Source organism: Corythoichthys intestinalis, chromosome 12, assembly GCF_030265065.1.
Source record: "Corythoichthys intestinalis isolate RoL2023-P3 chromosome 12, ASM3026506v1, whole genome shotgun sequence".
Lineage (NCBI taxonomy): Eukaryota > Metazoa > Chordata > Actinopteri > Syngnathiformes > Syngnathidae > Corythoichthys > Corythoichthys intestinalis.
The window spans coordinates 41,961,748-41,976,138 of record NC_080406.1 but is presented as its reverse complement, the minus strand read 5'-3'; the positions used below and the strand labels follow the sequence as shown (position 1 = coordinate 41,976,138).

Sequence of the window (14,391 nt, the reverse complement as noted above, 5' to 3'; positions counted from 1 at the left end):
TTGACCATAGTGTACATGTGTGTTACAGCTTTACAAATTGTACAAAAGGTGAAGGAATTTAAAAGCTTCAAAAAGAAAACAGTTGCCTTGTTTACTCTGTAAAGCTGAACAACTTCACATTTAGTGAGAACAGATCACGTCATATTAATGAAGTAAAAAATAAGATACTGTGAGGTACAATAAGGTACTGTTTATGGGACTTTAAAAAACAAAAAAACAAAAAAAAAACACGTGAGACAAAATGGCGGACGAGACTCCAGCGTCGTAAAGTCGAAATCGCGTAAGTTACAGGTTTGTATGTTATATTGAGGATTTGCCTTAGTATTTTTTTCCCCAACACTTATTTTTGACAATCTGTCAACTGTATCACCCCCCTCTCACCTGACGTTTTCCAGCACATTAAATCTGACAAAAACATGACAATGTGTAATGACCCCATTAAGGCATGTCCCATTATCCACAACAAAGGATGCGAGACTGTAAGTGGGAGACACCATGTGAAGAACTCCAGCCCCATCTTCATCTTTGTTCATTAAGCCATCATGGATGCTGCGGCCATTATAGCCATTGCTGCAATCCTGACCACACTAAAAGGACCATAATAACATCATTGCAGCCTTACAGGCCGAGACGAGTCATTGTCATGCTGTCTCAAAAAGTGGGAGCCTCTGATTAATGTGCACACATGAGCATGTATAAGGCAGATAAACGGGGGGGGGGGATGATCTTTATGCAACTGTTCAAATACGTGCAAGGTTTTTGGGGAAAATACTTTTCAAAACAAATGAATATTAACTGAAATGTGCACTTCATCTTGTGACTAGGATGGGCATGCAATTAGATCATATTAGACAAATCACAATGTTAAAGGGGAGTCAGCACATAACCTGCCACCATTAACTCATTGGCTGGCATTGACGGCAGTTGACGTCCAATCCATTTTGACTGCGAAGGCCTGAGAGCGATCATTCGACCGCTCCTCCCAGTCAAAATGGAGGAGACGTTGAGATCAGCAGTCAGTCCCTCTGTTTAATACCTAACAAAGTGCAGATGTGCTAGTCGGCTTTTCCTGATGTTTTTTGTGTCTTTCAAAAAGAAGCCTGCTTTGTTTTTTGTGCCACCATGCTTTATTATAGGTATTAAGGGCGTGCCAAAAAAAAACGATTATTAGATGCATCGCGATTCGACACATTACGATTTGATTACGATTCGTAAATGTTCAAAACGATGATTTTCCTTGATAACTTTATGACAGCCGCTAGTAGCGGAACGAAATTCATGACACGTCTGCCGTCCCGACACCTTTAATGGACGCACGCACAACGTTATGATGGATGCTGCTGGTTACTGAGCGAGAGATTTAGTCCTTTGCAAAAGACTCGAAAATAAATTTGTGAATGAGACTGGCGGTTGTGCTTTGGATCCTCTTCTGTGCGCAAGTTATTTTTTAGAGCGAGAGGGAAAGAGAGATAGTTCGTTGCTCCTTGTCTTTCAGTTGTCGAGCATTTGGTTCAAGTTGTGTTAATAGGAAAAAGTCCCAAGTGTTTTGCTAAGTCCCGTGCCCGTCTATCAGAGGTGTGTGCAAGAACCCTCTTGTACTGTTTAGCTTTTATTGTTGTTGTTTTTGAGATGTTACTAGTTAGCACCGAGCGCTATGCTAATTAGCGACTTCGCTAACATGTCTTTCCATGTCAAGTTGGGTGTTGTTTGGTGACTAAAAAAGTTACTCCAGATACAGTATGTTTAAAACTAGGATTAAGTACAGCGGTAACACTACAAAAATGTGAAATAGCACAAAGTATACTGGTTAAAAGGCGTCTTATTTCTGACGACACTTTGTTTGATCCAGACAATGTGGAATTCATTCCACCAGTGTAAATTGTATTGTTTTGTTGAGAGAAATAAGTGCTGCCTTCGAAACAGCTAATTTTTTGCACATTTTTGTGAAAAAGAGCACCCCAGGGTCAGCTGTGTGTTGTATGGGCATGTTGAGAAATAAGTACTGCCTTTAAAATGGTTAATGTTTTTGCACTTTCTTGTAAATAAAAAAAGCAGTTTAAGGGCAGCTTTTTTTGTATGGGCATGTTTTCATCGTTCCTGTTAAATCATTACGATATTTTAAATAAATAATGGACATAGACATAAATTTGTTTGGCTACTTTATTAATTAGTAATGTATGATGCATCGATAATCGTGATAATAGTGATCATCAACAATACCATGATCATCATTTCATAATCGAATCGTAGCACCCAGAAACGTAATCTAATCGAATCGTGGGGAGCCTAAGATGACACACCCCTAATGGGTATGTTGTTTTTTGTTCGCCCCCGAAAATAGCTTGCTTTCATCGTACTAAAAAAAGGAACGCTTTACACCCATTTCAGTCATTGCACTAGTTTCCACTTCCTTCTTTACTGATTTGCAAATTATTTGTTTTTAAATGCCCCAATGGTCTGGCCCTATTTCACCTGTTCGACCTGCTCCAGTCAATCCCGTATGTACCCTTAGGTCAACAACTGCTTGTTAGCTGTTGCAAAAACAAAAATAATACTCAGATGGGACTGGATCTTTTCAGTTGCTGCTCTAAAATAGTGGAATAAAGCTGCCTTTGCACCTTCGGCAGTCTGGTTCACTTTCTGTTTATAAGTCTCTTTAAACACACCTTTTCGCTTTGGCTTTGAAACAAAGTTTGAAGTGCTGACATATTGCTTTTATATTTTAATGTTACTATTGATTTCCTTCCCCCTTTTTTGTCCGTTTACCTTTACTGCTTTGTACAGCCCTTTTGTCAACATTGTTTTTTATGAGTGTTTCATAAAGTTGGATTGAGTGGAAATGGAATAAATATGCCTACATAATTTCCTTGATTCTTCAGCAAATTTTCACACACTTTTGAAGATGATTAATTGCCATCAATTAATGGGAAATTGAATGACATATTGATCAGTTGCACTGGATATTTCTGAAAAGAACTAAGAAATCCACACAGGAACAACTCATTGGTCCTGAGAACAATAAAGGAGAAAAATGGTGCCTTGGTGACAACTTAATTGAGGACTACGAAATGAGTAAGTCTGAGGTAAAAATTTTACAAGCTGACAACAGAAGTGTAAAACATTTTGAGGTGCCCAAGAATCAGCAGTCATCACTCGATATCATCACACCTGCTGATTACTTCAGCATGGATGCATCCAACCTCTTATCAGACACTTTTAGAATCATTACAGTTCTAAGATGGAAAAACATCACAGCCTTTAAGTGTTACCTTGTCTATCTCCCTCTTTGAGATGCCATGAATACGAGCATAAAAATACAAGTGCTCCTCTCCAGTGAGCAGATTATCCAATGCATCCACCTGGGGACAGTAGCCGATGTTGATTCCCTTGTGCCGGCACTCCATAATGTCTACCAGACGCCTGAGGAAACACGCGAAAAATAGACAGATGCACTTGAAACGTGTTTAGAATATTTAAGAGGGGAACTGGACATAGAGGTTGTTCCAACTAGACTCATGAATGGCGCTTTAAACTGCAAAGCCTAAGATTGCCTGTAAATCTCGATGTGATTTCATGTTTGAGTAATGACTTATGCTACACAACCATATGTGATAAATAAATGCAGTTAATCTACATTCCGTCAGACGGTGATGACAGTGTCACATATTAAAATGAAAAGCCATTAAAAAAAAAAAAGAAAATTAAAAAAAAAAAAAAAAAGAAATACACTTTTCATAATAATATGAAAATATTTGAGAATTTCAGTCACTCAGCCAAATCTATATTTGTAAGCTTCAAAGTAACTTCATTTTCCGAGGAAAAACATTGCCAAGGTAAATTATTGAGTACAAAGGGTCCGAATGAGTAATGTGGACCAAAAACATCCTCATTAACTACAATGTCTTTAAAAACAATTTTGAATTTACACAGTTTGTTTTTTAGTCACTGTTAATGATCTAAATCAATAATATAACTCCCCGCCCCTTGGAAACTGCCGAAAAAAAGCAGAGATACCGTGGAGAACCATTTTAATTTTGCGGTTCGAAAAAAAACACAACTTAGAATAGCTATAGAGTAAATGAACACAATGATGATGCATGAATTTTAGTATGTATTGTATTTATTTGTATTCTTCTATTTTAAAAACAAAAAAATGTTATGGGTATTATTTTGCTCTCGTAGAAGCGGTAATATTTCACACTATTGCTGACGTCGCAGGATTTGTCGTGAGACAATGCTCCTCCAGCCATTAGCAGTCTGCTTGAATTGATGCAAAAATGCAGTCTTCTTCAGTTTCTATACCAAGCAGGGCCAGTGGCAGGCGCTGCTTTACCGCGATATTTAGTGGCCAGCATGAAAACTACAGGCAAAATGTAATATTCCACACCTCACCCTGTATTTCGCAGTGTTTTGATTTCTGCAAAAAGCATTGAAATACTCAATTCTGCAAGCGCACAATCACAGATTTGTGGTGGGACGAATTAACTGAATAAAAATATTAGCATGGCATCACAATGAACACAGAACATGCACGTAGCAAATCTGGTGCTGAAGCAATCTTCCAACAATAAAACACAACAGCTAAAACATTCATCATCACAGATGATGTAAGTCAGCAAACTTCAAATGAGTACCATATGCTTTCATCTCACTTGCTTGGCTGTGCTTTTAAAAAATAAAAAAAATATGAACAAGTTCCTTACCCATCCCAGGCCCTGATCTGTGCACTGCCATCACTGGGGCTAACTTCTCCTGTAAGCATCTTGAAAGTGGTTGTTTTTCCTGCTCCGTTCACTCCTAGCAGACCAAAGCACTTTGGGAAGAGATAAATCATTTATTTAAAAAGGCACATTTGACCATAATGCTGGACATAATGTTAAATATGCAACCTCTTTCCGAACAGAACAGTTCTAATCATAAAACATAGACATTATAATATATTGACAGGACCGAGTGGAAACACCGAGCTTTTTACGTTAAAAATTCTTGTGAATAAATACTTCAATCGCTGAATTCTTTATAAATATGGACGTAAAACAGTCTTCATTCTTGGTTAAAATCAGAAAAAAAAAAATCAGGCAGTTAGCATTTATTTTACGTAAATATTTCGAATGTGCTGCCAATGATTAAGCCACTGTGACACCTTCTTATCACCACAAACAGCTCTTTACGTTGAAAATTCTTGTGAATAAATTCTTAAATCTCTGAATTCTTTATAGATATGGACATAAAACAGTCTCGATTCTTGGTTAAAAGCAAAAAAAAAAAAAGACAAACAGGCAGTTAGCATTCATTTCATGTAAATATGTCGAATGTGCTGCTAGTCTTTAAGCCACTGTGGCGCCGCCTTATCACCAGAAACAGCTTTTTATGTTTAAAATTCTTGTGAATAAATGCTTAAATATCTGAATTCTTTATAGATATAATGTAAAACAGTCTCGATTCATGGTTAAAAGCAAAAAAAAACAAAAAAACGGACAGTAAGCATTTATTTTACCTAAACATTGCGAATTATGATGCCGATGCTGTAGCGGTTAATTTCCCCCATTGACTTTTGTCACAATGTTTCAAAATGCATGCATGGTACAAAAAATATAATAATAACCTTGAATCCTCAAACAAATCACTCCTAAGACAATCCTTCCTGTTTGTATGCGGTACAGCTTTCGTACTTTTTCAACCTAAATCCGGCGTTGGATCGCTGCATTTCTTTGAGAATAACTGCCACCGACTTCAACCGACTGAAGCGGAGTGTGGGACGGCCCCCTACTTGAAGGAGTGGCTCAGTGTCTGGGGAATGTGTCCCATCAATATCATTATGAAGTCTATGCATAAAACGTATATATAAATATATATATTCTTCAGAACATTTGCAAGAAGTTACATTTTGTGATTATTTAGCTATTGACAGCGGTAGACTTTTAATCCATTTGGATTGGATGTCTATAACCATCATTGGCAGCCAATGTTAAACTTATGAAATAACATTAAAGCCATCACGGCAGTAGGATGGTTGTTAAACTGTTTCCTTAGTTGGTGTGTTATAAGTACTAATATGCCAAAGTTATTCACTGGTCTACAGTGGGGCAAATAAGTATTTAGTCAACCACTAATTGTGCAAGTTCTCCCACTTGAAAATATTAGAGAGGCCTGTCATTATCAACATGGGTAAACCTCAACCATGAGAGACAGAATGTGGAAAAAAAACTGAAAATCACATTGTTTGATTTTTAAAGAATTTATTTGCAAATCATGGTGGAAAATAAGTATTTGGTCAATACCAAAAGTTCATCTCAATACTGTATTTTCTTATATACCCTTTGTTGGCAATAACGGAGGCCAAACGTTTTCTGTAACTCTTCACAAGCTTTTCACACACTGTTGCTGGTATTTTGGCCCATTCCTCCATGCAGATCTCCTCTAGAGCAGTGATGTTTTGGGGCTGTCGTTGGGCAACACGGACTTTCAACTCCCTCCTCATCCCGTGGCGTCAAAATGATAACAAGAACGGGGGAGCAAAAATCCCAGAACCACACGGGGGGACCTAGTTAATGACCTACAGAGAGCTGGAACCACAGTAGCACAATGCGCCGCCAGGGACTCAAATCCTGCACTGCCAGAAGTGTCCCCCTGCTGAAGCCAGTACACTTCCAGGCCCGTCTGCGGTTCGCTAGAGAGCATTTGGATGATCCAGAAGAGGACTGGGAGAATGTGTTACGGTCAGATGAAACCAAAATTGAACTTTTTGGTAGAAACACAGGGTCTCTTGTTTGGAGGAAAAATAATACTCAATTGCACCATACCCGCTGTGAAGCATGGGGGTGGAAACATCATGCTTTGGGGCTGTTTTTCTGCAAAGGGACCAGGACGATTGCTCTGTGTAAAGGAAAGAATGAATGGGGCCATGTATCGAGAGATTTTGAGTGAAAATCTCCTTCCATCAGCAAGGGCATTAAAGATGAGACGTGGCTGGGTCTTTCAGCATGACATTGATCCCAAACACACAGCCAGGGCAACAAAGGAGTGGCTTCGTAAGAAGCATTTCAAGGTCCTGGAGTGGCCTAGCCAGTCTCCAGGTCTCAACCCCATAGAAAATCTGCGGAGGGAGTTGAAAGTCTGTGTTGCCCAACGTCAACCCCAAAACATCGCGGCTCTAGAGGAGAACTGCACGGAGGAATGGGCCAAAATACCAGCAACAGTGTGTGAAAAGCTTGTGAAGAGTTACAGAAAACGTTTGGCCTCCGTTATTGCCAACAAAGGGTACATAACAAAGTATTGAGATGAACTTTTGGTATTGATCAAATACTTATTTTCCACCATAATTTGCAATGTGATTTTCTGTTTTTTTTCCCCACATTCTGTCTCTCATGGTTGAGGTTTAACCATGTTGGCAATTACAGGCCTCTCTAATATTTTCAAGTGGGAGAACTTGCACAATTAGTGGTTGACAAAATACTTATTTGCCCCACTGTATATGTAAACAATCCATTTTTAGAGCAAATCTGATTCGTCTATCACCGTCAATGGCAGCCCATGACTTAATGGTTCCCTAGCTTCCCACAAGGAAAAGGTAGACTACGTGTGGATTGGCAGGATTACCTCTCCAGCAGGAATTCCCACAGAAAGCCTTTTGACTGCATAAATCTTCTTGTTAAGATGCCGATAAATCTTGGTGAGCTGGTTGACTTGTAGGATGTCAGAACCTGCTGCTCCACTTGCCACTCGCAAGCGCTCAGCTTTGACATCTTCATCCTCGTCCTCAACCAATTGGGACACCTTTTTCCTGCCCAGAATCAGGTGCCTTCGAGGGAGGAAAAATGATGACAATGACTAAGCGTTGGGAAAATTGTGACTGGATATTTAAAATAATTGGGAATAACTGAATGACACACTATAGTCAGTCACACTACTGTAATGTTTGCACTATAAAGCAAACCTGACAATAAGCCGCCACCCACCAAATGTGACACAAAAACGGCATTTGTTCATAGATGTGTCCCCCTTGAGTATAAGCCGCAGCTGTCCTCACTGTATTATGGGATATTTACACTAAAGATATTAACCGGTAACACTTTATTTGACATCATAAGACTGTCTTAAGACCAAATGAACCACCATGAAGCTTTGATCCAATTAGTGGCAAAGCTTCTTTGCTTCATGAAGCTTCATTTGGCCGTCACTGCTCCCACTGCTGCCACCTGGTGTCAACACTGTTGTTGTCGAATATGCCTCCTAGCATGCATTGCAGTGCTACAGATGTATATAACAATCAAAATTCATGTTCTATGCTAATTATTTATTCAGTTACTGTTCCAGTTGTTTCATTAATTGCTAGTTATGGTATTTGGTAACGTTATATTTGACAGTGGCCCAATAGGACTGTCATTAGACAATAATAATTATGACATGACACTCTCATGAGCATTAATGAATGATTATAACAGATGTCATTTCGTGTTAGCCGGCAAATCTCACTTTTGAGTGGATGCAAAAGAACTGAGCTGGACATAAATGGAGTCAGTGACATAATTTGCCGGATGACACTTAACGACATTTGGCATAAGCCTTGAGTAATGCCTATTATAGTGTCATGTCATAAATATGATGGTCTAATGACAGTCTTATGACACTGCTGTCAAATAAAGTGTTACCAAATACCATAACTAGCAATTAATGAAACAACTTGGACAGTAACTCAATAAATAATTAGCACAGAACATGAATTTTGATTGTTATTTACATCTGTAGCACTGCAATGCATGCTAGGAGGAATGTGTTACCTATTAACCCAAATAAATCAACAAATAAGCCGCACCGGACTATAAGCCGCAGGATTCAAAATGAAAGAAAAAGGTTGCGGCTTATAGTCCGAAAATGATGGTATATTGCGGGGCCGGATCTATGGGGGGGCCGGGGTGGGCACGGCCCACCCAGACGTGAGTCGTGCCCACCCAATCAAAATGTCGGTGTTCTGTTATGCATAAAAGATTGATTTGTGATTGAATACCTGGGTTTTATTACTTTTACGTTTTATTAGCATCATCTAGTGGAAGTCTTAATTTACTGCATCTCATGCGCACTTTATTTGAAAGAAACTGCAACACGGAAGTGACGTTGTTCAGTAGAGAATCACACGACGACGGCCGCAGTCAGTTCACGCAGTCTCTGTGACCACTTTGCCTTGAATTTGAAGTTGCATCGCCGGTATGTATTGTTTAAATGCGTTTAAAAACGTAAATATGTGAACTGTGTGTACTTCAGTGCAAAAAAGGGAGACAAGTTTCATGTTAAGTGAGTCTGTGATATGCTAATTACTCACGAGTTAGAGGGTCGGCAAAAGGGCGTCTCGGACACTCTGCTAATTGTTTATTCATATTTTCATATGCAGTTTGCTACAGATAGGGCAGTACATATGCGATTTCATATATTGTGCATATTTTGATTGTGTTGTTTTGTCTGTTTTCTTTAGTTTCACCCTTTTGAGTTTTAATAAACAAAGCCACGTCTGCAGAGTTGTTCATACGAGAAAGGTGTTCATAGCCACGACTATCAGGACGGCACAGTCGGGAATATTTATTGTAGCGTCGCACTGGATATAGAGAACGCACGGAGAGTTGGTCTAACCTATTTTTTTATTGCAGGATTAACGGTTACTGTTGGCCGCAACCACGCCCAACAAGCAATCACCAAAACAAGGTGTTTTTCCAACCTCGTTTGTTATCCGCGCGCTTCCTCTCTCTCCTCCAGACACATTCTCGCAGTCGGACATCCGGGCATTAATGACGTCACCAGCCACAACAAAGCGTCGCCATATTGAAATGGGGGCAAAACACGAGTCACAAGCAGTTGCTGTCGTGCATTGTAGTACAAACGCGTTGAACTTTTGTCTTATTTGCGGACTTTTTTTTCCGTTGGAATGACTAAAAGTTGCCGTGTTGCGGGTTGTAACACAAGGAAGAGTTCGGAGCCACATTTGAAGTTCTTCATTCTTCCTCGTGAAAAGAAAAGGACAAGGAAAAGGGCTGAAAGCAATCAATCGAGGAACAGTAAAAGAAGGCGGTTCCGTGGACCATTCTCGCCAGCGGGAACCTAAATCTAGGCATATTTACGTTTGCAACCGACATTTTATTAGTGGTGAGTAAACTTGAATCGATTTTTTTTCCCCAATTAGCTGCTAGGATTCAATAGAATAGGCAGTGGTTATTATTACCTTAACCGACAACTCGCAAAGCGTTATTTTTCTTTTGCCGTGAACTGCTCTGATCGGTCGATCGGTATATTATTGGCCTAGTGGGAATTGGTTATTTTGCCGTGACGTGTTCACGGCTAAATAACGCTTGGAGGCGAATTATCGGTTACGGCAGAAATAATCACTCCGCATATACTACCAGTTTTCTTAGTTCCACACAGTACATATTCCACGTAATTGATAAAGGTCAACTTACTGGGTGACTTTATGAGGTAGTTGTAAATGTTTCCGAACTCCACTGCAGGCCATTCCTTTGGATTGTTTTTCCAGCTATCAGCTGCGACTTTGTATGGGCAGATTTGCAGGCCAATACACGCTAATTTTAAGTCGTATCGCCTCCTCGCGTCTGTCGGCAGTGACTCGTGATAATAATAAGTCATGTTTAAGCCGTTTTTATGAAAAAAGATGCAAAACACAGCTGAAATATATGAATTTTAGACAACGTTTGTCTACAGATGTTTATCTGTGCGTGCCCTCATCTCAAAATGGTGACATGTTGCTATGCGAGATGACGTCATTGTGACGTCACGCCGACTGCGAGAATAAGTAGATAGATGAATGGAAAAAAATAAATAAATAAAAAAACATTTTTAATGCTGCCTCAACAGGACACAAGCCAGTGTCCTACTTGCGCCGGTCCCAAGCCCGGAGAAATGCAGAGGGTAGAAAAAAGCCTGAATTGGGGGTGCCCCCTCAAGTTTTCTTAGTGCCCACTCTGGTGGGTTAACCTAGATCCGGGCCTGGTATATTGTTGTGCTCTGTTCCTAAAAAAACAATTCACTTAATTATTAAGTTTTCTTCACAGATTCTCTTTACTTATTTACTTATCTAAATTTTATTATTCATTGACCTGTACAGTTCTTTTTGCATTGTCCATTAAAGTTGCTGTTTTTTTCCCCATTCTGTTGTGCATCTTGCGTAAAGGCAAAAACAGTACTGCTTCTAAATATAAAATCATTGTACATCCTCCTAAGTACAATAAACCTTTGAAAAAAATACTTCTTAAACTTGTTTCACAAATGCCAGCTTTAGATAAAAAACATCCTTCATTCTAATGATGTTTAATTCTCAAACATGAATTTTGAAAAGGCTGGACTGATGCTATTCTTTTTGTAAAATATATTGCCAACAAACGATGCTTCAAACTGATTAAAACCCCATATTAACACTGTCAATGCCATTGTGGGAAAAATATGTACAAATTATTTTGAGAGTAAAAGATCTATGGGAGTCTAGTGACAAACCATTTTAAAATTTACAGCAGAAGGATGAAAAGAGCGACATGCGTCTCTAGAGCCATAGGTTGCAGCTCCCGATTGGACATATATGACAGGAACGGCACTGAAACAGTTAATGAAAGACTTTTTTTTCCCCATCTCCCATCTCACATTTTTCACATCTCTTACCTGACTTTGCGCACAAGGGATGTGTTCAGCAAGAGTCGCAGTGCAAAGAACACCACGCTTAGAATGATAGAGGAGATGAACATCCAGCCGAGAACCTCTATTGAGTATGGGTTCTTGTAGGCATCAATGCCATAGCCTCTAAGGACCTGGACCTCGACATTCATTCTAGCCAGCTTCATCAGTCCATTTCCAAAGTTGAATTGAGGGAAGATGAGGAAGACGTTGCTCAATATATTGAAGATATTTTCGACGTTCTCTTTCTGAAGGAGACCACAAGGGGAGCCACCATATGAGAAGTGGAACATTGTAACTACTTATGGTTGTTGTGTGATTACAAAAATTAAGTGATTCTGACCTCTACAGCCGTTGTTATACGCTGACCCATAAAATAGAGAATAGAGGTGGACATAATAGTATTGATGCTGATGCAAAGGTTAATGCACACGTAGGTGATGAAGGCCGTCTCTGCATCCTTGAATACGCCAGATAAGAGATACATCCAGGGGAAGGTGGCAAACCTGAGGAGTTCACAGTGGAAACTAGACTTAATACATAAAATAAATACAGCATCTAGTATAAATAGTCTACAGTTAGAAATCAAATCCAAATAAAATCAAATCCAAATTAAAGTGCCCTTTACCCTTTATAGGGTAAGAAACTACTTTTAGGAGAAAAAAAAGTTTGTGGGTCCAAATACATTGACATCACATATTTGACCAAGTAGGACTCATTAATAACAATTGGTATACAATGTGGCCACATGACCCAAAATTTATGTGGATGCCAGGTCTCGATTATAATTACCTCCGCCAATATGTGTAACCAACAAAAGGCGAAGTTTAAGTATTCAGTTCCATGTCTGTCTGTCTATTTGCTTGTCTGTATGTTTTTGCTCAAGATAACTAAAGAACAAATATAGGAATTATTATCAAACTTGTTTTTTAATTCTAAATAAAAGAAGTGATTAAATTCTGGGGTGTTAAGGTCAAAGGTCACAAGCCCAAATTGAATTTGTATGTACAGTATGTGTTCACAATAACTCAAGAACGCGCACAGGGATTATGTATTAATCTTGCAGGATATGTTTGTAATATAAAACGGAAAAGGTGATTACATTTTGGGAGAATGAGGCCAAAAGTCACAGAGTCAAATTGAATTTGCATGTGTTCAACATTCCCTTTCCTTTCTTACATTATCAAACTTTATACATATTTTTTCCATTATAAAAGATTTTTTATACAAAATTTTATGAAAAAGTAAAAATTAATGAATAGAAGACAACTTAATGCCATTTATTGTCATCGTACATCATGGAATGATAGCAATGCTTTTCCCGGTTCAGTGCATAGATAAAGATAAAAATAGTGTAAACAGAAGAAATTTAAAAAAATAAATAAATAATAAAATGCTCATAAAAAATAATATTAAGATGAATAAAGATCCAAATACTCCAGTTATGGCCCCCAATAACACAATGAAACTAGAAACTCCAATTTCTCAAGAATCCTGTTGATTTTGGGACATTTCATGGACACGTCCTGTTGATATCGGATCATTTCCTGTTAATTTGGGGACATTTCGGGGGCACGTACTGTTGCATGGCTGTCAATGGCATCGACTTACTTGGGCGTCAGCTGAATGTCAATGGGCTGTCATGGTAAATGGTAAAAAATCACAAGGACCTACTGTGTGTTTTCCTGCCATTGAAGATAAATGGGAAATTTGGACATACATGGCTGTCAGTGGCAGCCCATTAGAAATGAATGGGACAGTTTTTAACAAATTTTGGAGGAACTTTAGATTTTTGCCACATTCTGAATACAACTTATATGCCCCTTTCCATCATGGAATTTTTTTATGTGTAAATTATGCAATTTAAAATCAAAATTGTAGGACTAGATTCATTTTGGGGGGGGGGGACTGAATTTTCTGATGTGATCTCAGCATGTCACTACCAGATCTGGTGGTGACCTTTTCCAAAAAACCTGCGTTTACGGGCGAACGGGTCATTCGAAAAATTCCATGTGTTGCTCGAAAATTCCGGTCGTTTTGATATTTGAACGGTGATGTTCGGTCAAACGGTTCGGACTGTGTGGCGTGCCAAAGCCGAAGGAAAAAAAAAAGAATTTTACTATATGGGCCTTTGCAAGGAAAAGCCCCACATAATTAAGATTTTTTTTTCATGGTATTTAACTCATTGCCTGCCATTGTCAGCAATAGACATCCAATTCATTTAAATTGGGGGAAGCTGTGAATGTTAATGTTTCGTAGTGTTTCACCGCCTCGCCCAGTGAAAATGGATTGGATGTTTAGAGCCGTCAATGACAGCCATTGAGTTAAATGAGTGCCCTATTAAAGGTTAAGTGATGTTTCTATTAGGAGCAATGCAAAGTGAGGGAAGACGAGAGACATAATCACAAGACAAAGAGTGTAAACACTCATGATGTTAAAAGAGAGGAAGATGGATGACTTTTTTTCCTTTGCTCCCCCAAACCTTTTTATTTTCTGCCCCACTCTTTCCTCTCACATAATCTGCTTGTTTATTTGATTGGGTCAAAACAACACAAAGAGAGCTAGAGAGAAGGGAAGCAAGGGAAAATAGATTAAAAGGGGGAAAGTAGCACAAGAAAACAAATAGAGCCCGACAGAGACGTTGCATCTGGGAAGCATGCCCGAAAAAAGGTGCTTGGTAGACACAGGACGGGTGCCAAAGCATAGCAGAGAACAGCAGCATGA

The 14,391-nt window shown here is 39.0% G+C and overlaps 1 protein-coding gene across 2 annotated transcripts in view; it reads right to left on the bottom strand.

Annotated features, from left to right (window-relative positions):
* Positions 1 to 14,391, bottom strand: part of LOC130926893 (glucosylceramide transporter ABCA12-like) — a 100,612-nt gene that overhangs the window by 11,693 nt on the left and 74,528 nt on the right. For both annotated transcript variants that reach the window (XM_057852207.1, XM_057852208.1), the window contains 5 exons: positions 12,011 to 12,173; positions 11,656 to 11,915; positions 7,600 to 7,801; positions 4,704 to 4,813; positions 3,270 to 3,420 (listed from right to left, as the gene is read on the bottom strand). In XM_057852207.1, the coding sequence (XP_057708190.1) occupies positions 3,270 to 3,420; positions 4,704 to 4,813; positions 7,600 to 7,801; positions 11,656 to 11,915; positions 12,011 to 12,173 (886 nt within the window). The remainder of the gene's footprint in view (positions 1 to 3,269; positions 3,421 to 4,703; positions 4,814 to 7,599; positions 7,802 to 11,655; positions 11,916 to 12,010; positions 12,174 to 14,391) is intronic.